General features: G+C 43.5%; 2 protein-coding genes across 5 annotated transcripts in view; one reads left to right on the top strand and one right to left on the bottom strand.

The window, feature by feature from the left end:
• LOC119186375 (uncharacterized) overlaps positions 1-9738 on the top strand; it is a 71608-nt gene extending 61870 nt beyond the window's left edge. For all 3 annotated transcript variants that reach the window (XM_075880762.1, XM_075880763.1, XM_075880761.1), the window contains 3 exons: positions 2361-2449; positions 4481-4537; positions 9508-9738. In XM_075880762.1, coding sequence (XP_075736877.1) covers positions 2361-2449; positions 4481-4533 — 142 coding nt within the window. In that variant the 3' untranslated portion in view covers positions 4534-4537; positions 9508-9738. The remainder of the gene's footprint in view (positions 1-2360; positions 2450-4480; positions 4538-9507) is intronic.
• Positions 9739-12609: 2871 nt separating this feature from the next.
• On the bottom strand, positions 12610-20342 carry LOC142776678 (uncharacterized). 2 transcript variants are annotated; one of them, XM_075880764.1, is made up of 3 exons: positions 20172-20342; positions 15456-15671; positions 12610-13279 (listed from the first exon to the last, which is right to left on the bottom strand). In XM_075880764.1, exons 1-3 carry the CDS (start codon positions 20325-20327, stop codon positions 13097-13099), a joined length of 555 nt encoding a protein of 184 aa, XP_075736879.1. In that variant the 5' UTR covers positions 20328-20342; the 3' UTR covers positions 12610-13096. The 2 variants fall into 2 exon arrangements, with proteins under 2 accessions (XP_075736879.1, XP_075736880.1); XM_075880765.1 differs by having other exon boundaries at positions 20000-20237.
• Positions 20343-22081: the final 1739 nt, after the last annotated feature.

Below are 22081 nucleotides of genomic sequence, written 5' to 3'. Positions count from 1 at the left end.
ACTTGAAATTTAATAACATTGCGAGTAAGTGAGTACGCAAGAAACACTGACCCTGCTGCCGGGGCGGCTGACTCAGGCGGGTGCCTTCAAGTGCAAGATAGTACAATATTGCATGTTTTTGTAACTGTACTGTTTAGTTAGCTGGTTTGACTGAACGAGAGGAACACTGTCTGCCGATACTCTGCAAACAAGTCCATGCAACATAGATCTTGTGAAAGTTAAAACTTCTGCTAAAGGAACTGTTGGAAAACAACTTGATGCAGTATGGTTCTTATGTATCAGAACTACAATATATTTACAAAGCATGCCATTAATTTTTGCTACCTGTAGTTTTTTTTTATGGGTACCTCTACTGAAGTATGCAGATGTATTTGCATGTTGCCTCTTTTGGAATTCGGTCGTTGTGACTCTGCATCAAATATATATCTTCTAGCTCAGCAGCACAGCAAGTGATAATTGCTTGTGAAGCATGTGTACAACACAGTAGTGCATACGCAGATAAAGAATGTAAGTTTTTATACTTGAAAACATTACAGCTGAAGTTTGAGTTATTCTTCAAAGCTTGAGACAAGCAAGCAATGCACAGAAACGAGTGCATGTATATGGCTGTGGCACACATTATGCGCACGATGGCGGGCGTCGTAAGAGTCCATGCCACGACTACATTGAGGCCTCTCGCTGCACGGCGTACAAAGAGTACACTGTCAGGGCATCATAGCTAGATGGCAACTGAATGACAGTGAGTTGCCTATAGTTTTGCGTCACACAAGAAGTTGTGGTTGCTTGCGTCCATTTCTCTAGAGATGGGCTTAGAGAAATGAGAGTTTCATCGCCTGAATCGTCCGTGTGGAACCACCTGTCAGGTCTGACTCGCCGTTCGACTCGCTGGGCAATGGTTGTAATGGTTCGTAATCACTGTCATCATTACTGACTTCGCTGGTGCTGAACATCTGGACTCGCCGGCCAATGGCCGTGAAGTTCTCGGTTCATTTGTTTCCTCTGTGTAGAGCTTTCTTTGATGCTTGTAAGAGACGTCAGAATGCATTAGTTGCACCGAAATGTTTGGAAGCAGTGTGGCAGCTTGGGCTAGTTGGTATGGCACGACAATACTTATAGCGCGGGAACAAAACGACGACACAGAGACAAGAAGGACTAGAAGGCTCATGTCCTTCTTGTCTCTATGTCGACGTTTTGTTCTCGCGCTATAACTATCATTTGGAAGCAGCAAAAAGAATGAAACATACTATTTGAAAAACCGTGGCGAAATGTTAGGGAGCAACACAACACAGGCCACTACTATGCTCCTTGAAAACAAAAGTTCCACTCCATGTGCAATTCTGTAAGAAATATCTATTGGTCGCATGCTCAAACCTCAAGTCCCAACACATGACCAATAGTTCCTGAGCGTGTGCCACCTGTGAGTTGCACCATTCAAAGCTTGAGAGCATGTTAATTGAGCGCACCGTGGGTAATTGCCGTGAAACACTGGCAATCAAGCCAACTGGGTGACAGGTGTGGCTCTCGCGTATATCCCTCTGAAAGAGAGTCTTGGCCGCAGTTGTCTGTCTCAAAGTATTTCGTAGCACAGTTCTTGGCTTCGACCTCAGTTTTAAGGGTCCTTGCAACACTTTTCTAAGTAATCACAAAGTGACCTCATTATCAAAGTTAAGTACTTTGTGAATTAAAACTTTCTAGAATCCGTCAAGTATGAGCACAGTTGCGGAAATTTTTCACATATCCTAGATGCCTTCTCCCTTTGTTTGTCTTGGCAAGCGCACTGAGAGATACACGTGGCGGGGCGGGGGGACAAGTAGGCAAAAGCTACATTCGTAACTCGGTGCGTGTCAAGGCTGTGAGCGGTTTCGTTTCTTGTTTGCTTTCACTGTGCATGTGGCCAGTGTATAAAACAATGTGGCTCACTTGCGCATACCCTGATGTTCTGCAGCATGGGCACATCACGGTGCATTATGGCCATCTCTGTCACTGTGTAGCCACGTTTAATTCGGTTAGAGGCTGTGTCGTTTAGGTAATGTGGAGAAAAGTGAGTGATTCCTAGCTGACTTAGAAGCTTGCTTATAAATTCCCTGCTGTGTACTGTTCTATAATGTTTGACTCAGATGTTCACAAAAGCCTCGACTACCACTCTCCGGCATTTTCTGACCATGCTGGGAAAGTGTTTCGGAGGCCCCTATAAAAAAACAATAAAATTTGATTTTGATCATTTTGTGGTTCACCCATGCTGGCTTGATCTGCCATTGCCTGTCTAAATGCCAGAACCAGAGTAGTAGCATTTTTTCCCCCCGATACCCTGTGGCCCAATGGGGGCGTAATATTTGCCATGTTTCATTGTGGGACTCCAGGCCTAACACGAAGCATGTGCCGATGCCACCTGTGTGGGCGATGCTGCTGGGTGCCTGCTGGAAGATGTCCAATAAAGCTGTTCTGCAAGGTTAGTGCAATACAATGGAAAGCTAGAACTGCTGTATTCTCTTTTCTCCTGAGTATTTTTGACCTTCATGCAACCGGTTGTGGCTGTTTATAGTTGCAGTGCAGCTGATGACCATTAGTGTGTGTTTCTGAGGGCAGACTTATTTTGCTGCCAACTCTTCTATTGCCGTGGCCCTGCCTTGCACGTGCTTCCTGATATAAAGAAGCCCTGTTGGAGCTCTGCTTGCAATTATGCTATAATATTGCTTGATGCACTCCCGAACAAGTTTTTAACCGTTTTCCTAAGGGCTGTGCTGCATCTCATGCAGTGCGTTGTGTTCTAATGCCTTACATAAGTTGGTTGCATATGGCTTTGACACATGCAGTAGTTGCATGTAACAAAAATCATCACTCACCCAAGAAGGAACCCTGACATTTTTTTTTTCATATATTTAATTAAAAAATACTGCTACATATGCACTCAGTCATCAGCAATCATGTCATCTGCTCTGGGCCAGTACACCCTGGAAAAGCCTTGATTCTGCTAACAATCACTCAGTGCTGTTCACTTTCATCTCATGTCAACTGTACACATTTAGCCCAGTACAGTTAAACCTTGAAAGTGCAAGCACTATAATTCCTTCCATTAAAATTTTATTGGGTTTTATGTACTGTTTATTTTTTTAAGGGCTGTGCACCTAAATTTGAGCTCAAATGTCTGACCAAACATATTTGAAGTTAACACTGGCCGAATTTCTTGCCAACAGAATAGCCGGCTAGCAGAGAGAACTGAATGCAATGCTGGCACAACAGGGGCCCATGGTGCCAGAATTGACATCAGTTCTTTCTGCCAGCCAGCTATTCTATTGCCAGGAAATTTGGTGGTGTCGATGGTGTCGCAAAGTTTGTTTTCTGGTAACGCATTGATTTGAGCTTCAAAGGCTGTGTGCCCTTGTAGTGTAAACTTGCCTGCGTTAGCTCAGTTAATAACTGGTGGCACAATGAAATGCATATAATTTGTATGATTGAACACGCGCCGTATTCCAATGTGCCCCCGACTCTAATACGCACCTGATTTACGTGACCCAAAAACAGAAATACAGCTATGGGGCAGTTGTCTGTACCTGAACTTAATGCACACGTGATTTTAAAATGTATTTTTCTTAAAAAAAAGAGAGAGGCGCGCGTTGAATTTCGGTAAATACAGTACCTTATTTGGTGCTTTCTGCACTACTGATGCTGTTGTTTAGAGTTTTCAAGCGTGGAAAGATGGTAATGGAGACGTGTCTGTGTGCGCTCAATGATTCCATAGCATTGCTTGCAAGAAAACCCGGTGATGTTTGAGCGATATGTGTTCCATTTTTCTGTGGCAGGCACATGCTAAGCATGATTTCAGTTCTTGAATATACATTCCCAAAGCACGCAACAAAGTAATTTCTGAGCATGAAAGAGTAACTTGTTGTAAATAAGCAGTAAATAAACAAAGAATTTCATTCCTTTTTTTTTTTTTTAGTGGCTGGCATCTTGAATTTTGGTCCGGAGCCAAGCAAGCACCCCCTCTCCTTCAAATCTACTCTGATGATCGTTCATCATAGGGAAGGGGACGGGGGGGAATAGTTCGACATTTTACAATGGCATCACCTGTGAGGGGAACATTGTTCAACGAGGTACTCTTTGATGCTCCGAAATTACTTTGTTGTATGCTTTGTGAATGTATATCTAAGAACTGAAATCATGCTTAGTATTCATTCGTAGTGGATGCAATTTTCGGTGCTACTGGCTACAATTCATAACTCGTATCATGTGCCATAAATTGAAGTTACTTAGTAAAGTGTTGCTAATAAATATTAGATTCATTTTTATGTTGTTTTTTTTATGTTCTGTGCAGAGATAGTGGCGACAGCTGACGGTTAGGCTAAGAAGTAGAATGTCATGGATAATCCCCTGGGTAAAAGGAGGATACCATGGATTATAGGTTGTGGGGGGGAGATGCGGTCTCGAGGAGAAAACATATTGTTTGAGGTTATTGTTGACCTGTTTGTTGTGCTTGCAGGGGAGCCCCTGACTGTACTACGGTATGGGCCATGGAGCGTTTCCCTCACTTAGGCAGGTGAGTATCAGTTCAGAGAGGGACCCTTGCAGATTATATACTGTGGAGTGTAGTTTCAGCAGTTGCTTTTCTATTTGAGAATGCAGCTCCTTCAACTTGTGCTAGAGGTTTACTATGGCTTCATTTCAGTGCAAAAAAAGAATTGGAAATTGTATGGGCTTGTTTTTCTTTGTTGGACAGAATATCAATGAGAACTAGCAGGCAATGATGCAAAGAAAAGTATTGGAGAGTTTTATTAGGGGTAAGTGTAACATAAGTGTGACGAAAGAAAAGTGGACGAAAAGATAGCTTATAGCTTGCCGTGGGCAGAGACCGAACCTGCATCCTTCGAAGGATGCGCGAACGCTTACCTGCCAACCTAGGAGCATGAAAATTTAGGAGACCGCAATGGGGGGGGGGGGGGGGAATATTGGCAATCACCGAGGCGAGACATTTGCGACCCTTTGTTGTTGCTTCCGTCCACTGCGATTTCAAAAGCACAGCGTTTCAGAGCCTCCATCATTGCGTTTTCGGCATCTGCAGCCATTTTCTGATGATGCCAGTTGTTCTCGTACATCCGCACCCATACCGCTTTATGTCCTCACACTTCGGGCTCAATTTCCGAAGTGCAATGCGCTAAATCTCTGCTGTAAACGAGTATAAAAACCCATGCAAGCGCTTCTTTGCTTTTGACACCGCCATCCAACTGACCTTCCATCGACCTTCCAACTGAACTCGGGGAAACATGCTAGCCTAGGCAAGCGACATGGGCCTAGCATGCCAATTGGTGAGGCCGAGACAGATGGACGCACAAGTTGCGGTCGCTCGCCTTCCATTCTTGTGGTGACGAGCGCGTCTCACAGCCGCCGGCCTTCGCTAAGATGCACGGTACTATTGCTTAGTACTATAGATAGTACTTAGAGGTACTAGACGGTATCATTACAATAAACTCGAAGTGTGTAGTGCCGAGTGCTCTTACACAGCACCGCGACTGTTGTAGCAGGAAAGGCTGATACACATGTGATTAAAAAAAACTTCTCAGCTGTAGCGGCCACTTTCTGAGAGATTTGAGATACCATTAATACAATCGGGAGAATAGGTTGTAGCCCCGCCGCGGTGGTCTAGTGGCTAAGGTACTCGGCTGCTGACCCGCAGGGCGCGGGTTCGAATCCCGGCTGCGGCGGCTGCATTTCCGATGGAGGCGGAAATGTTGTAGGCCCGTGTGCTCAGATTTGGGTGCACGTTAAAGAACCCCAGGTGGTCTAAATTTCCGGAGCCCTCCACTACGGCGTCTCTCATAATCATATAGTGGTTTTGGGACGTTAAACCCCACATATCAATCAATCAATAGGTTGTAAGTCAGAAGTCTGCTGGACAATTCGGCAGAGTTGGCAGGTATGCAACTGTGATTAACTGTGTTCACTTTGACACTTTCAACCGTTTTTGAATGTAGAAAGCATGTAGAATAAGTGTTTTGAATGCTCTTCGTCACGTGACGTCTCTGTACTGTCTTGCCAACCATCAGAAGGTCCTGGTATTTCTCCAACTTATTGACAGGTGCCACTTGTCCCTCAATGAGCAACTTTCATGCAGCCACTCGTCAGCATTGGATCATACATCAAGCAAAGGCAGCACCACTGTTCACACTACAAACAAAGACCCAGTTTAGGAATATGTGAAATGTCTAGACAAGCAGTTAAAGGTGTAAAGAAAAAACAGTCAGCGTGTGTACAAACCAGGGACATTGCTTTGGCAGTGTGACGTGTAGTGCACGTTTAAAGTGCGCGCCTTGAAGAAGTCGGCCAAGTGCTCACACGTGGTCCAGCATAAACGACGATTACATTGAAGACATCAAGTGCGACAGCGCAAGGATGCGTGGCGCGATTTCAACGACTATCTTGCTCGCCAAGCGAGAGAGTATGCCTGCGCGGGTTTGTGCAGATGCGACTTGGAAGAGGAAAGCGAGGGTGCAGAAGCACTAGTTCAAGTAGACAGTGTAGTAGCAGTGTGGTTCTGTTCAGCATGCACAAATGTGACTAGCCACGAGGTGAAAAAAAGAAAAGTTTGATTGCAGTCAACCTAGCATTATAGAAGGCGAGCCAGCTGCTGGTGGCAAATCACCAGTGCAGAGCATTCTGAGCAGCGACGAAGGGCATGCGTCTTATGTAGCATTCTCGGGAGCTGAACACCCTCTCTGCGAGATGTCAGATACATCGGCACCCTATTTACCGAGGCCAAATGTTCGCTTGAAGGAAGAGTTTTCTCGTACGTTTCAGGTGCACTCCAGGTGGAGTCGACGCCACCAGTTGACTCTTTCTTTGTTCAATTGAGCGGAGTGAATCAGCTGGGCATCCGAGCAGCTACAAAGAGATTTTCTAACAGGCATTGGGTCAGCGTTGCTTTCAAGTGTCTGGGTTGGTCTGTTGTTTAACAGTGTAAGCTGTTACGAGCTCATGACAACAGCCGATTTTAGTGGTGATGTCTATCGCCTCCAATAGTGTCCGTTGCAGCTGTTGTGCACAGCGAGAAAAAAAAAGTGTTCAAGTCTTAATTGAACCAGTGCACTTAACGTGGCAGCAAAGTATTCTATCACAGAGCCACGCCAAGGCTCAAAACTTGGGAAGATCTTATGCTGCTCTGTGGCTTCTATTGGGGATCCTAGTAGACAATTCTGCGACTGTACTCAGCCAAAAAAAAAAAAATCCCAAGCGTGCGCAGAAGGCACAGCACAGCACTGGGCTGGCCTGCAGTGGATTCAGGTTCGAGCCCCACTATGTCCTTGGTACTAGGTTTTTTGTCTTATTTCGCGATAGTGGTTACGGCGAACAACTACGACGCCGCATGTGACCAGAGTTTTGATCTCGTAACGAGATCGAAATTTCGCTGTTTGAGATGCAAAATTGCATCTTTTTCAAGATGCAATTTTGCACAACTTGTCAAGTTTGGACACCATGTTTTTGGTATTTCTGATGGCCAGATTCAGATGAAATCTTTCTCAGATATTTCTCAACATGTAAAGAGTAAAATGATCTTCTTAATGCTTCATATCCTTTATATACCTATTAGGAACTTAAAGTGAGTAATTAATAGGGGTCGGAAACTCAACGACTTCTCACATTGCAATTTTCTTGTTCATTAAAATGTCTTGTACATACTTTCTTAGTTATTTGCATTCTACAGGTAATATGGAGCAATAGGAACATATTAGGAATAGGAACAGCATAGGAATGACTCATAACTATAAAGTTTAGTAGCAGTGCTTTAGTAGAAGTTCAAATAGTGCTTGCTATTCAATTCGTAGTGGAATTTTTACTATTCGAACTTTCCAAAGACAAATGCAGTCGACGTGCAATTAAGTGGCCCCTTACGATCTTTAATATGCTTCATCTCATTACATTTTCATATTGCAGCACAGCTGCCTTTCAGGCTCTGCTACAGTCACATTTTTTTAACCGTAGCCCCTTCAAAGTTCAAACTTTCAAATAATTCACCTTAATACATTACTGCATTGTGGCAAAGCAACCTTTTAGGCTCCACTACCTTTACAAGTGTATTCACTCAAGAAAACGCTGGTTTCAACATGAAGATGACAGATGTGGCAGAGTTGAGGGACCACTTAGTGCTGAAATTTGGGCAGGAAGATTTTTAGCATCCAAAATTTCAAATGTTCATGTATGGTACCGTCTACTACGAGACAGATTTGGAACTTCTAACTCGAAGGGAGCCCACCCTTCTATGAGTTGCAACATTCGGGCTTCGACAGAAGTTGAAAGTGGAAGAGAGGCTCAGGAAATAGCACCTTTGCCTTTCACGTGCAAGATGTTGCCACCAACACTTTGGTTGCACCAAATTATGCATTAATGCAATACGGTCTATGCCCTGCTTTATTCTTGATAAGAGAACTTCCCGGCTCCGGCGGCTGCATTTCCGATGGAGGCGGAAATGTTGTAGGTCCGTGTGCTCAGACTTGGGTGCACGTTAAAGAACCCTGGGTGGTCTAAATTTCCGGAGCCCTCCGCTACGGCGTCTCTCATAAACATATGGTGGTTTTGGGACGTTACACGCCACATATCAATCAAACAATTGATAAGAGAAATATTAAATGACAAATACGCAGCACATAATTTCAGGCACTGCCTGATGAGCGGTATGAATTAAGAACAGGGCGATATTCTACAAAGGGACATATAAAATACACTGACACAGGCAAGTACTGTCGGTGCTTGTCTGTGTCGTTAGTGCGTCTCCGTGCAGAATAACGCGCTGTTCCTACTTCATATTGAAAACCAATTAGCCCAAAGCATCACTTTACAGATGAGCAAATAGTCTGATTGATATGTGGGGTTTAATGTCCCAAAACCACCATTTGATTATGAAAGACGCCGTAGTGAAGGGCTCTGAAAATTTTGACCACCTGGGGTTGTATCGTGCACCCAAATCTGAGCACACGGGCCTACAATATTTCCGCCTCCATCGAAAACGCAGCTGCCGCAGCCGAGATTCGATCCCGCGACCTGCGGGTCAGCAACCGAGTACCTTAGCCACTACCACCGCGGCGGGGCGCAAATAGTGTGAATTAACCATATTTATGCAATAGAGCAGGGTGCATTAATTGGCTTTACAGAGCACTAAAACATAGCCAGCCAATCTAGAATTTTGAAATTGTTTGGGTTAGCCGAAAGTTAGATTTTATTGAGAATCTACTGCGGTCTGAATAAACACTGCAAGTACATCAGGTAATCACAATGTCTGTTCACTGCAGCACAAAAACATCTTCGCTCGCAAACACTACGTCAAGGGGGCAATACCTTGCCCCACCTAAAGTTACATTGAAATTATTAACAAAAGCTAGTTAACTTCTTATCTAACTTCAGGGCAGTTTGTATGGGAAAGTAGCACATGACAGTCATTGGCGCCCCCATTTTTTAGAAATCTTTGAAAACGAGAATAATTTATGATACTAATAATTGAAATTCGATGCCTCATTCCAGGTGATGTCAAAATAAGTGTGCTAGGTGCACAGGAAATGTGGCAAATATGTCACCTCAGACTGACCAGAACTTCATGTGGCGAACTTTATGACATGAAGGTAATGCCAAAGAATGAAGCTTTTGCTTATTCTGAGTACTGCTCAGTGACAGCAGTCAGAAGGACCAAGATGACCACAAGTTTCTTTCTCATACTGCCAATTTCAAATTTGAATAAATTTTTAACTGCCTGGAGTCGTCAAGCTTCCTGTGTTTCTGGGTTTTGGCTATGGATTGAACTGGATAAGAGTTAGACTCGCACCATTACGGGAAGCCACTGGGCAAGCATGCACCTAATTATCTGCAGTCAACATCTCGGTACGAATAAAAAGAGCAATGAAGTGCACTGCAAGGAATCTTATCATCGAGTGTGGGCAGCACGGTCGGCAGCTTTAATTGGAACTTGTTACTTTTGGTATCGGCGTTGCACACAGCATTATCTTTCCTCAACTTTGCCTGCCGGTGTTATGAAAGCGCTGATTTTACCATCAGACAACTCATCATCAGTGTTTTATGCACATCTCTCACTAGACCGAGTAGATTAAAGCTGCACAAGCGCTGCAGCCAAATTCTGTGGGCGGTAAGTGGATAGAATTGGGCTGGTGGAGAAACGAGTAAACAAACCACAAAACAAGGCACGAAAAAGGCAGCATAAAGACGAGAAGAAGGGGAGATCAGCGAGTGTTCCTGCATGTCCGGCTCCTGTCCTGGGGCTATTCAGTTATACACCAGTCATACGAGGCCGCACATACGCGCTCGCGCCTGCGCACTGTTTAAATAAATGGGGAGTTTGAGAGACGTGCACATCTCTACCAGGAAAAGCAGGTCACATCAAGATATTGGACAGCATTTGTCGAGAAATTCAAGTGCATGAAAGGAAAGAGTACACTTCCAGAACTTTCGCGGACCTTGAATGTGTACTTTTCAAAGTCAAATGTGTGTGAGTGTTGCCAATCAACTTCTGGACAATATCCTACATCATGGTCAAAATTACCCTACTTCACCCTACGAAATTTTTTTTGCTACCCTAAACTTTACACCTAAAAATAGCACAGTGTGACATCGTAAAATGAAAAACACACAGACTACACTGCACCACATGCAGCTGCGCTGAATTAGGTGCCTATTTCGAAAATTGCATTGAAAAAGTTTTGAAGAGAGAATAACAAACATGAGAGACAGGAGATGAGAACATTGCAGTATTTGTACAGGACAAGGGCCGACTCATAGTTGAGAAAAAGAACTAGAAGGCTCGTCAGCAAGTGTACAGCTGATAGTGTAATCAATATGGTGACAAAGAAAATAATCAAAACGCCATAAAAGATGCACTGAATAGCAGTGATGGAAAGAAAGCTGGCTCTGGGTAACCATCGAAAAAGTAAAGACAAATTGGGTGAAAGTAGACTAGAATATTACAAAGGCATGTGCTGTCCTGTTCGAAGCAACATCGGGTTGCCTTAGTATGTATAGTTATAAAGCGATATAAAACAAGTTCACTGAAGAAACGGAATGACATGCATGGGAAAGGTAAGAAAACAACGAAGCATGTTTGATTGAACGTGAAGATATCCACCCGGGTGTGTGTTAGGCCACTAGTCTACATGAGCCCTTTGGCATTAGGGTCAACATTGGAAAGGTAAACAGGTCACCGTTAGAGGTTGAGGGATTGGTGGTGCAAAAGTAAACAAATAGACAAAAAATGGATGTAAAATAACGTTAGCAGGTGAAAGGCCCAGAAAGTTGAGCAGTGAATTTATAAGGTTTATTTGATAGGATGGGAACCCTTACTCATCTAGACAAGATTATACCGTGAGGTAATAATAATAATAGCAATAAAACTTTTATAACAATGATAACAGTGACATTAACAAGAATAATCATGTTGAGCTCAGTCAAGCGCAGGTCGCCGCCCAACCCATCCACTGCCATCGAAAAAACTCACGCGGCTGCGCACTCACCTATTGCTAAAATAAGAAAACTACCTTGTTTTTTTTTTTCCGTCTTCTCCATCGTATTCATCACCCTGCCCTCAAAAGAGTGACATGCCTTTCAGGTCAGCCTTGTGATGGTACATGACCTCTGAAATTGTGCTGTCGGCATGCAATCTCGGAAGCCATGGCTTGTGACATGTGAATTCAGACAGCGCGAGTTTTGTTCAAAAAAAAGCTTAGTTTTTGGATGTATGAAGAAATGCCGCCCTTGGGGATGACGCATCAGTTGCCTACATCTTCAGCTAATCAAAGACTAGCAAAAAGCAGAAATCACCCTAGAGTTGGCAAGCCTGGTGTGTATGAAGCTTTCAAGTACCCGTATGCACCGTGCGGCTCAGAACGCAGAAAATGAACTATTCAACTACATATGTTTCTTTTTTTTAATTAGTGAAGAGAAAGTTCTTTCTTTCAATACTTTGTCGTCCCTGAAAGAAGAAAATAGAGTAAGGGATATATGTCAAAGTTAAAATACATATTTCTATAAACAAAGCTTGTATAAATCACTAATATTCTCAATCACGAAACAAGGCTATCAATATCAACATAAAAACTATCAACTCAAGTAATAGTCCCTCGCAAAACAGAACACTCGTACGCCTCTCTAGTCTGGCCAGCTTGGTTTATACATACTATGATTAAGAGCTTGGAAAGTATTTGACAAAGCTAGTTTCACTTTGTCGAAGTCATATTTGTTCAGAAACATTCGTTGTCCCTGTTAACTGTGCCATTACTCGCCTTTTTCCAAGCTTCCAAAAAAAAGCTCACTTTTAGAAGTGCAGCAGATGAACTCAACGCACTGCCCAATCATAATAAAGCGCGAAGCATTTTATGAGAATTGCATCTCTCTCGTGCGACGTGAGATAATGGCCTTCAATGCTGGACAGCCACATTAGTGACAGAATGGGCGCTCACTCTATTATTACATACCACTGCCTGCCACAACAACATAGAGGTGACCAAAGAATAAGCCGCATACACAAATGTTGATTGGCAGAACATGAGAGTAGCATTTGCCCTGTAGTGGTTGTAGTTTGGCTGATGATGATGATGACAAATGTACACACCATGACAGAAGTAATGATACCTTTTGGTAGTTTAATATACTTCAAGAAAAAGAAGTTTTGGGATAGACACTAGTGAGGCACTAAATGATGCATGCAGTCTGTTATGAGGATAACTGTAAAAGAAATTACTTATTTGCCAATGCTATAACTTGCATATTGAATGCTACTTTTCACAGAAAGAATCTTGTGTTCTTTCTCTGCATCAGTCACTGGCAAGGCAGTTGTAAGCAACAGATGCTTGATGCCAAGGGTTTCTTATACCAATTTATCTTAGGTCATACCACCTTTGGCTGAACAAGGAGTGATATTTCAACAAGGGCAGTTTCTTTGGTCAACAGTCCTGACGATGATCTTTGCTTCAACCACCTCTTGCATGCTCAAACGTTTTTGGGAACAAAAATTATCAGCACCCATTCTGGCAAGTTGGCCTAAGCCATACTACAGTGACGTAAAGCCCACCCTCCTCTTTATTAATAACCAAGCAATTGATGAAGCCAGTTATTTGATGACAGCCGGCTGTTCTTGAACGTGTGGCTGCTTGTGGGTGCCATCACAGTATGGCCTGTTTGCCGTCTGCTTGCAATTGCAGAACCAGTACCAGCGTGTCTCCTCGGCCACAAAGCGAATTGGCTTGAGCGTAATCTTCAAATGCGGATTTTTGTGGCTGCCATCGCAGAAAGGCTGCAAGTAAATGTAAGTTTCCATGTAAGCTGTACAGCGAAACTCCTATATGAAGGAAATATGATACAGTGGAGTGGACATAGTTACATTCCCAAGTCTCATGGTGGCTAATAGCCATTCTGCTATAGAAGCAAGCAATGGAATCGGAAAGCTAGTGTGCTGCAGATGATGTACTAAATGTGGAAAACTACCGGTCATCAACCACATCAGTGGTCATCCCAATTGATGTCATCAATCACATCAGACATCAACCACATCAGTCGGTTCATGCTGCTTTTAAGACAGGATCGGCTGATGCCGACTTTACAAGTTTAATATGTTACAGGGTGGTCTATTTTTGCAAGAGGGGTGGTTTACAAGGCCGAAACACGTGGCCAATACTAAACCTTCATTCCATTTCCACAAACCTCAGCTCATTGTCAGAAGTGAGCTTGGAGATGCTGTTTCATTTCCAATTGAAGTACGTCAAGAATGTCATCTGCAGGCGACTGTTGCTGTTCTCGTCAATTTAATGAAAGAATAAAAAGCCACCAACAAAGTAAAAAACATGAACAGCTAGCTATATTTTTGGAGGAGGCTAGCCACAAGATACTGGTCACACCATGCTCAGGGATCATTCAAGTACCTGGGCTAGGCAAGATGCTAAGCATAAGCCCTCATGTTAAATCTAAGATGTCTCCTTATGGCTAACTAAAGTGGAGTTGAGGTGAAAAAAAAAAGCAATTACAGAAACTTGTCTACATTGCTCCCTGTTCTGAAATTACACACCCATATCACAGGTTCACTAAGTCACATACAAACTCATGAGGAAAACAAAATTCCCCATGAGTTCCTATACATTCTCAAGCATGTTGGTTCCAGGAAGCTCTCCTAAGCTCCATTATATGCCAAGGAACTCCTCCCTGCTTCCCTGAAAGCATTTTTCATTCGGTTCAGGCTACGTTCACGTGCAATAAACCAAAAGCAAGAGTATATAAATAAAATTGTTCACTGATATGCAACTGACCTCACTTTCCTTGCACTGGCAAATCAATCTTCCGGGTAAACAATAAGTTTACTGCGCAGCTCGCACATTTGTGTTACGCACTGAGACGTAGTAATGGAGGTTCCTTAGATAAATCACACCTCTGGTTCACCAAGTGACTTGGCAAATGACGAACCAGGAAAAAAATTATCAGTAGCTCACAGAATTCTGAGGAAATTCCTGCAGAACCCGTAGGTTCCGCAATACGCACTCAGAAGTTATGGATTAGAGAAAAAGTGTTTAATCCATCAGTTCGTAGGTACACCACAATCAAAGAATAATCATCAATGTTCAGAACAGGGAGAGTCTCTAGCTTTGTTTTTTGGAGCCTAACATGTGGTGTGTAATAGTGTACCAATAACCTCAATTCTATGAAATAAATCAAGGAGAATAGCATAATAGTATAGTGTAGGCTTGTGCGAATAGTGTCTTTTAGGTTCGAAGTGAATAGTTATTTTCGTCGAAGAATTTCGAATCGAATTCCAATAGTATATAAGACATATAAAAAAATGGGCACATTTATCATGACCTAACTAACCTGCACCAATATTTTTTTTTTTAACTGAAATAAGGCCTCTATGCAAATGCCTTTTTTTTTTTTTTTCAAACGAAGTCTAAACAACTTTGAGTAAAAGCAGGATTTGACATTCAGTAGGATACAAGTGATGACCTCTAAAATATTAACATTTTAAAATTTTAATATACTTAGAGCATATAAGCCATTCTAACAAGCTTTTAAGCTTAAAAAATGATTAATAAATTTGAGTGTAATTTGTTCATTTAAAGGGGCCCCGCAATGCTTTTTCAAGTCGCCATGTGATAGATTCACAAAGAAGCTTATTGCCTCACAAATTCACCGCCGTAAAACTTTTAGAATCCGTCCAGTACCAGTGGAGTTGCAATGATTTGTCGCATGCTACAATTACGTTCTCTCTTCTCGTCCTGACGGGAGTGCTGGAAGCTAAGCAGGAAGAAGTGGCACTGGGAAGGAAAATATGCAACGCGAGCCTCGTGACCTTGAGCACTTTTATCTCTCTCTTTTTTTTTTTCTTCTATCACGCAATGACAGTTGCATGTAATAGTACATTGACAGTGATACAACGCAGGGCTTTTCCATCTTCACTTGTAAAAAGATGTTTTATCAGACGGTACCTGGTTATGACTGAATCCGCAGCTGCACCAATGGTAGACATGCCCCTTCTTGCACTCAAACCTAAATGGCTTCTTGTCGTAGATGCGACCTTTGGTTGGCTGAGTGTAGGCAGAATGGTATGCCTGCTCTGGGCGAGGCAACAGTTCAGGAAATTCCGGCGGTGACGATGAGGCACTACGGCGGCCCGAGGTTGCTGGCAGGGCGTGGCGGCTTGTCTGCAGGTGCACAAAAGCCTAGTGACCTTGTTGCAAATTCCAATTACCTTTTTCCGGCATCACCTGACTAAGTTTGCAACTCACATCACTGTCACTTGAAAAAATAATGGAATTTTTTTTACTCACATTGTTTCTACAGTTGTTAACCCTCTAATCATGTGCCTCACAAATGACTAGACATGCAAGATTGATAGGTATGTGGGGTTTAACGTCCTAAAACCACCATATGATTATGAGAGATGTCACGGTGGGGAGCTCCGAAAATTTCGACCACCTGGGGTTCTTCAACGTGCACCCAAATCTGAGCACACGTGCCTACAATATTTTCGCTTCCATCGGAAATGCAGCCGCCGCAGCCGGGATTCGATCCCGCAGCCAGGAAAAAAGGTGGTGTAGTGGCTAAGGTCACGCCAGGTGTGGCGTGACCTTAGCCACCACACCACCGCGGCGGGGTGACTAGAGATGCAACAAAATCATTGCTAATAACATCCATTTAATATGAAAAATTTTAAACGTTCACCAAAGTTCTCTGCGTTGGCCTTACAAAGGCAAGCTCTGCACACGATGAAGATTCTGTATGCTCACAGACAGTATCGCTGATGCATGAGTTGATGCAGCAGTTGGAGCTGCATGGTGATCATGTCAGAAGTTTTCCACGAGAGAATTGGCGAGACATGGTGAAGAGGATGCCGCATGCTCAACACCAGGGAATATCATCATTAGGTGAAGCGCAGGGTGAATGAAGAAAGAACGACTTTATGATGCATGCATCCTGGTTTTAGTGAGAGTCATTGTGTGGCTTAAAAGAATCGGACCAAGATTACCAGCACGTGTGAGTGGTTTGTGACCACTACTTATAGTTTTCACGATGTGTAGAAGCAACTTGAAAGCAAACATCGTGCCAAGGAGGCCATGCTTGGATGGCATGTGCTGAGAAATGGTCACCTGAAGGAACCTTGACACCAAAATTTCAAAGGCTCTCACTGCCATTTTAATGGCAGAGTTTTTGCTCTTTAATACGAACCTTGTTGGCACAGCTTTTACTCTTCTCAGTCTCATCTTATTTGTCCTCTGACAGCCATTTTCATGCACAAGCAAGGTGCAATCACAGTGGCACTAGTGATCCAAGCGCCTGCAGTCTCGAGCAGATGCCGCTATGGGACTTCTCAAGTTTTCCAAGCAGCTGATCACAGAGCGGCGCTTACTGCAGCGCGCAACATGCCAGCGCACTTGTTGCTCGGAACAGTTACTTCATTATTATGTCTTGCACAAGTACTTTCAGTCAGTTGTATCCGATTTGCAGCACATAATGATTGGCACAGACACTATGCTGCATTGGTCACACTTGACAAATTCGAACTTGTTTGCAACACAAACAACAAATTCTAACTTGTTTGCAACACAAATAATGCAACATTTTTTTTTTAGGCAGAATGGTGTACAAAATCCTTGACTTTAACAATCAAGAGATGTTCTTTCTTTAAATTGAAAATAGCCTGTTTGAGAAAACAACGTTCCAATTTTTTAGTTTTCAGTGAATCACAAAAGTTAGCATATTTTTTAAATTTTAACTCAGAGTTCAAAAACCAAGAAAATTTTTTCAAAGAATGCCGAGATATAAACGTCAATATATACCGAGCTTTATTTTTCTCAGTTCAACAACTCTGCTGTAATAAATTCTTGAAATACAGGTATTTTGTGCAGTTTACCTTTTTTGTAATTTTTCCCCTTTGGAGTGCTTCAGTAGCCAAAGGAAATAAAATAGTTATAAGAGAGCACTTCACTCGTTCTTTGATGGGATGCCCCGCCGCGGTGGTGTAGTGGCTAAGGTACTTGGCTGCTGACCCGCAGGTTGCGGGTTCGAATCCCGGCTGTGGCGACTGCATTTCCGGTGGAGGCGGAAATGTTGTAAGCCCGTGTGCTCAGATTTGGGTGTACATTAAAGAACCCCAGGTGGTCGAAATTTCCGCAGCCCTCCAATACGGCGTCTCTCATAATCATATGGTGGTTTTGGGACATTAAACCCCACATATCAATCGTTCTTTGATGGGAATAAATAGTGTGACCAGGAAGTGCATCGTTTTTGACAAGAACATGGTATATTTTTCTAGATGAACAAAGTTTTGTCTTACAGAAATAAATTTACATTTATTGCTCTTGATCTAAAAGCCGTGCCTAAAGTAAATTTCATGGAAATTAGGTGTGATGACCAAGACTTCAGGTTTACTTTTATCTCGACAAAACTAAATGGATATTTGCAGAAACTATGGCATCAGCTTTCATTGTGATAGCAAAACGCAGTACATGCTAAGTTTTTCACTACCAACTACAGACATGCTGCCCTACTATTGCAACAAAACTATCAGGTATCAGTAATAATTCTGGTCTGAAAAGAAACAGGTTGGTAAATATTTGGTTAATATCACTATTGTCTGCCTGTACTGTAGACACCTTGTGAATAATATGACAGTGTTAGGCATAAGTGTCATAAGGACATTATGAAACTTCAGCACACAGAAAGGGACAGGGATAAAGACATTACATTCATTATGGATTTGTACCAACATGCCCAGCATACCCTAACATGTCACAAATAACATCTGCTGCTCAGCATTGAGTAAGGCTAGTGTCTCAGCTGTTGCTGTCACATGAGTTGGAGCTCCTCCTCTCGGACTGACCTTCAAACAACACGAAATATTATCAACATAAATTTTTAGAGTGCTGCTGTAACTGAGACTTCGTTACAATCTGACCATGAGAACTGATGCACTGTTGGCAAGGGGGAATACATCATTTGCGAGTCTTATCTCTAATACAGCATGCTGGATAGTTGTTGTAGGGGCCTCCTGCTCTGTCATACAAACTAGGAATTCAGCTCCCCCCCCCCCCTCTTTTTTTTTCCTCACCTCTTCGTGCACCAGTCCTCCAAGAAAACTGAGCCATGCTCTCTCTTCAAAGATCATAGAAATGGTGTTAGGTCCTCACATTCCCCCCCCGCCCCAAATTTTTAACTCCTTTGCACAACACGTTCTCACTCATAAGTGAAAAGAAATATAAAAAATTGTAGTTTGTAATTAGTGACTTGGACATTTCTAAAAAGGCTGTGCCAGTTATCACCACAATGTGCATGCCTTGGTTGTCCAAAAGTGTCACAAAAATCAGCTTTATCACAGCAAACTGACTCTAAAAACCATTTAAGGTGCCAAATCGCAGGCACACAAGCATGAGGACAACTACAAGTGGATGAGCAACATGAATGCTGACTATCAATGGAAGTATAACGCAGTGCTGGAAAAGAAGGAACATGCAAAACGTATTTGCACATGCTCGAGGTACAACAGCGTGAGCCAGTCAATCATGAACACACGCAGGCAGCTATGAAAGGTTTAGGCCGGACAATGGCTATTTCAACGAGACAACTGAGGGCTGAATAACACACGTGCCACCGCTATGTTAGCCAAACGGCAATCATAAGACACTTCTTGTTTACGTATGTCTTATTAGTGATGAGAAAATTAGACAAAGTTCTGTTTCAAGAAAAAAAAAAAAGTCAAGTTGTGTAAAGCACTCTGTGGCATACAATCTATTTTAGCCACTTATACAACCGCTGTTCGTCGACCTCAGCGTTAACCATGATACCACATTAAAACAACAAATTTTTACTCTTGCACACTTGGGAAAGTCATGAAAGCGAAAGTTTAGCGTCGTAATCTTGTGACCTGCCGGAGCTACCTAGCATCTTTTACTGTACAAACTAGGTAAGGTAAGCGATCACGAGGACGGACCACAAAGACGAGATGAGAAAAGCGCAGCTTGTCTCGCGTCTTTGCGGTCCGCCCTGGTTTCGTGCACTCTTATGCATCATAAGGCCGAAAAGCGAAAACTTGGCGCTCGCTTTACTTTCCCTAAACCTGGGTGTGAGCTCTCTTTCGAACGACGTTCCGCTTACTAGGCGAGGCCCGTGCAAAAGCAGTAGGGATAAACGGCAAAAGCGACAAGATGATCTCAGCTGTCTTGTTAAAAGGTATTTACAGCAAGAGGCTCACTGGGTCGTACTTGAGTTCTAACTCCTTCGTTCACGAGAAATGCGACGCGGACTGGTAACACATTTTCAGTAGGTTACCTTGCAGCACAAATAAACGACATAACAAATGTACGCAAACATGGACGCACAGGGCGCTAACCAGCGTGTCAGGCGATCCGTGAATGTAGAATGTACATCAAGATAACTACCAGCCTTCGTGTTACAAACGACAGCTGTGATTCGATCAGGCATTCCTTCGTAGCTTTTCTGTTCGCGCTAGCCGGCGATCACGCTCAGCACTCACCCGCGCCAGTGATGTAACGGCGCAGCTCCAGCCACTAATGCACAATTGGACAAATTTCATGGCACCTGAGAACGACCGAACTAGAGTGTACTCTAACCGAACGTATGCAACGATCGGCGATAGCACAACCCGGCGTCGCCGGCGTTTCAGCAGCTCGCCCACATGGTTTCACCTTGAAAGAGTGCACAGTAGGTGTTCTGTGGCGTGACAGCGCCTCACCGCCTGATCCCTTCTGCGTTGCCCACAGCGGCGGCGCTGCAGTCGAATAGATTGGGTTTCGGAAGCAAATGAGGTAGGATGACACTCTATTCTCACTGACGCAGTGCATCGAAATAGCAGAAAAGGAACATAGACCCCTGTGGCTAGCATTTTTGGATATCAAGAGAGCGTACGATAGCGTGGTTCAAGAGGTCTTGTGGGGAATACTGGACACACTAGGTATGAAGATAGAGTCACTAATCTTTTAAAGGATATCTATAAAAGTAGCAAGGTAGTTATAAAGAGGGAAAAACAGGTATCGAAGCCCACAGATGTAAAACGGGGGCTTAGGCAGGGGTGTCCTCTGTCACCCTTGTTATTCATGATGTACCTACAAGGATTAGAGGCCAAATTAGAGGGAAGTGGACTGGGCTTGAACTTTTCTTTCGTCAAACAAGGAAAAATAATTGAACAGACACTACCAGCATTGATGTACGCACATGATATAGTGCTAATGGCCGACAACAAGGAAGATTTGCAGAGATTGATGGACATCTGTGGTAATGAGGGAGATAGGTTAGATTTCAGATTCAGTAAGAAAAAATCAGCAGCCATGATTTTTAATGATAATGAAGGTAACGCTAGAGATAACAGATCAATACAAATATCTGGGCGTATGGATAAGAAAAGGGACCGAGTACCTAAGGGAACACGAAATATACGTAACGACTAAATGTAACAGGAATGCAGCAGTGATGAAAAAAATAGGGCACTGTGGAATTACAATAGGTATAATGTTGTGAGAGGAACATGGAAAGGGCTCATAGTTCCTGGTCTGATGTTCGGCAATGCGGTCTTGTGGATGAGATCAGAAGTTCAAGCAAAATTAGAAATTAAGCAACGTGGAATAGGTAGGCTAGCTTTAGGAGCTCACGGGAATACACCAAATCAGGGAGTACAAGGTGATATGGGATGGACATTAGTTGAGGTCAGGGAAGCTATATAGCAGCAAGATAAAGTTTGAGAAGCGATTGATAGTAATGGGGGAGGAGCGTTGGGCTAGGAAGGTTTTCAGCTACTTGTACATGAAGAATGTCGATACAAAATGGAAGAAGCGAACCAGAATTGACGGGTAAATACTTCGAAAACAGCAGGGGGCCGAACCAAAAAGAACTATTGGTTAAGAAGAAGGTGAAGGAAACGGAGACTGACATGTGGAAAATTGGCATGATTAAGAAGTCCGCACTAGAAATCTATCGAGCTTTTAAGCAGAAAATTTCCAAGGAAAGGATCTATGATAATACTCATGGTAGTTCCCTACTGTTTGAGGCCAGGGCAGGAGTATTGCAAACAAAGACAAATCGGGCCAAATACGAGGGGGTAGACACGGTATGCAGTGCATGCTGTTACGCCTGCGAGTCCACACCCAACGCCAATGCCTCTGAAAAAGGCAATCTGTGTCAAGGCCAGCAATCGAGCCCACCTGACGCGACCAACTCAACGACGTCATCAAGTGGCAGCGCCGGTCTGTCACGCAACGCACCGCGAGCTCCCTCAGCCCGTGAGCCCGTTGAAGCTATCGGCGCCTTCCAATCTGACGAGTCTTACGCAATGCGTGGCAACATCCCTCGTCATTGGTGCAACCACGCGCAGCGGTGGGCCCCATTGGAGGATTCCGACATCACGGCCAGCGTCGCTTCTGGTTGGACATTTGGTTACTCAAAGAATCCACCCGGTGCCTATAAAAAAGAAGACTCGCTTGCTGGATTCCGTGCCGAACGGTTGTGCCCTCGCGATCTCCGACGTCAGCGTAGCTCTGGCCGACTGGGCTCGCCCTACGTCATCTCCTGACGCCGACCTCCGACGACAGTGTAGCTCTGACCG

This window comes from Rhipicephalus microplus, chromosome X, assembly GCF_043290135.1.
Source record: "Rhipicephalus microplus isolate Deutch F79 chromosome X, USDA_Rmic, whole genome shotgun sequence".
NCBI lineage: Eukaryota > Metazoa > Arthropoda > Arachnida > Ixodida > Ixodidae > Rhipicephalus > Rhipicephalus microplus.
The sequence above is the reverse complement of the archived record's forward strand: the minus strand, read 5'-3'. Positions and strand labels throughout refer to the sequence as shown.

Excerpts from the sequence above, each read along its gene's own strand:
- LOC142776678 (XM_075880764.1), bottom strand. The coding sequence starts at position 20,327 with ATGCACTGCGTCAGTGAGAATAGAGTGTCATCCTACCTCATTTGCTTC. Across the intron at positions 15,672-20,171 it reads CTACTGTGCACTCTTTCAAG|ACAAGCCGCCACGCCCTGCC; the intron begins GTGAAACCATGT and ends GTGCACCTGCAG. Across the intron at positions 13,280-15,455 it reads GCGGATTCAGTCATAACCAG|CCTTTCTGCGATGGCAGCCA; the intron begins GTACCGTCTGAT and ends ATTTACTTGCAG.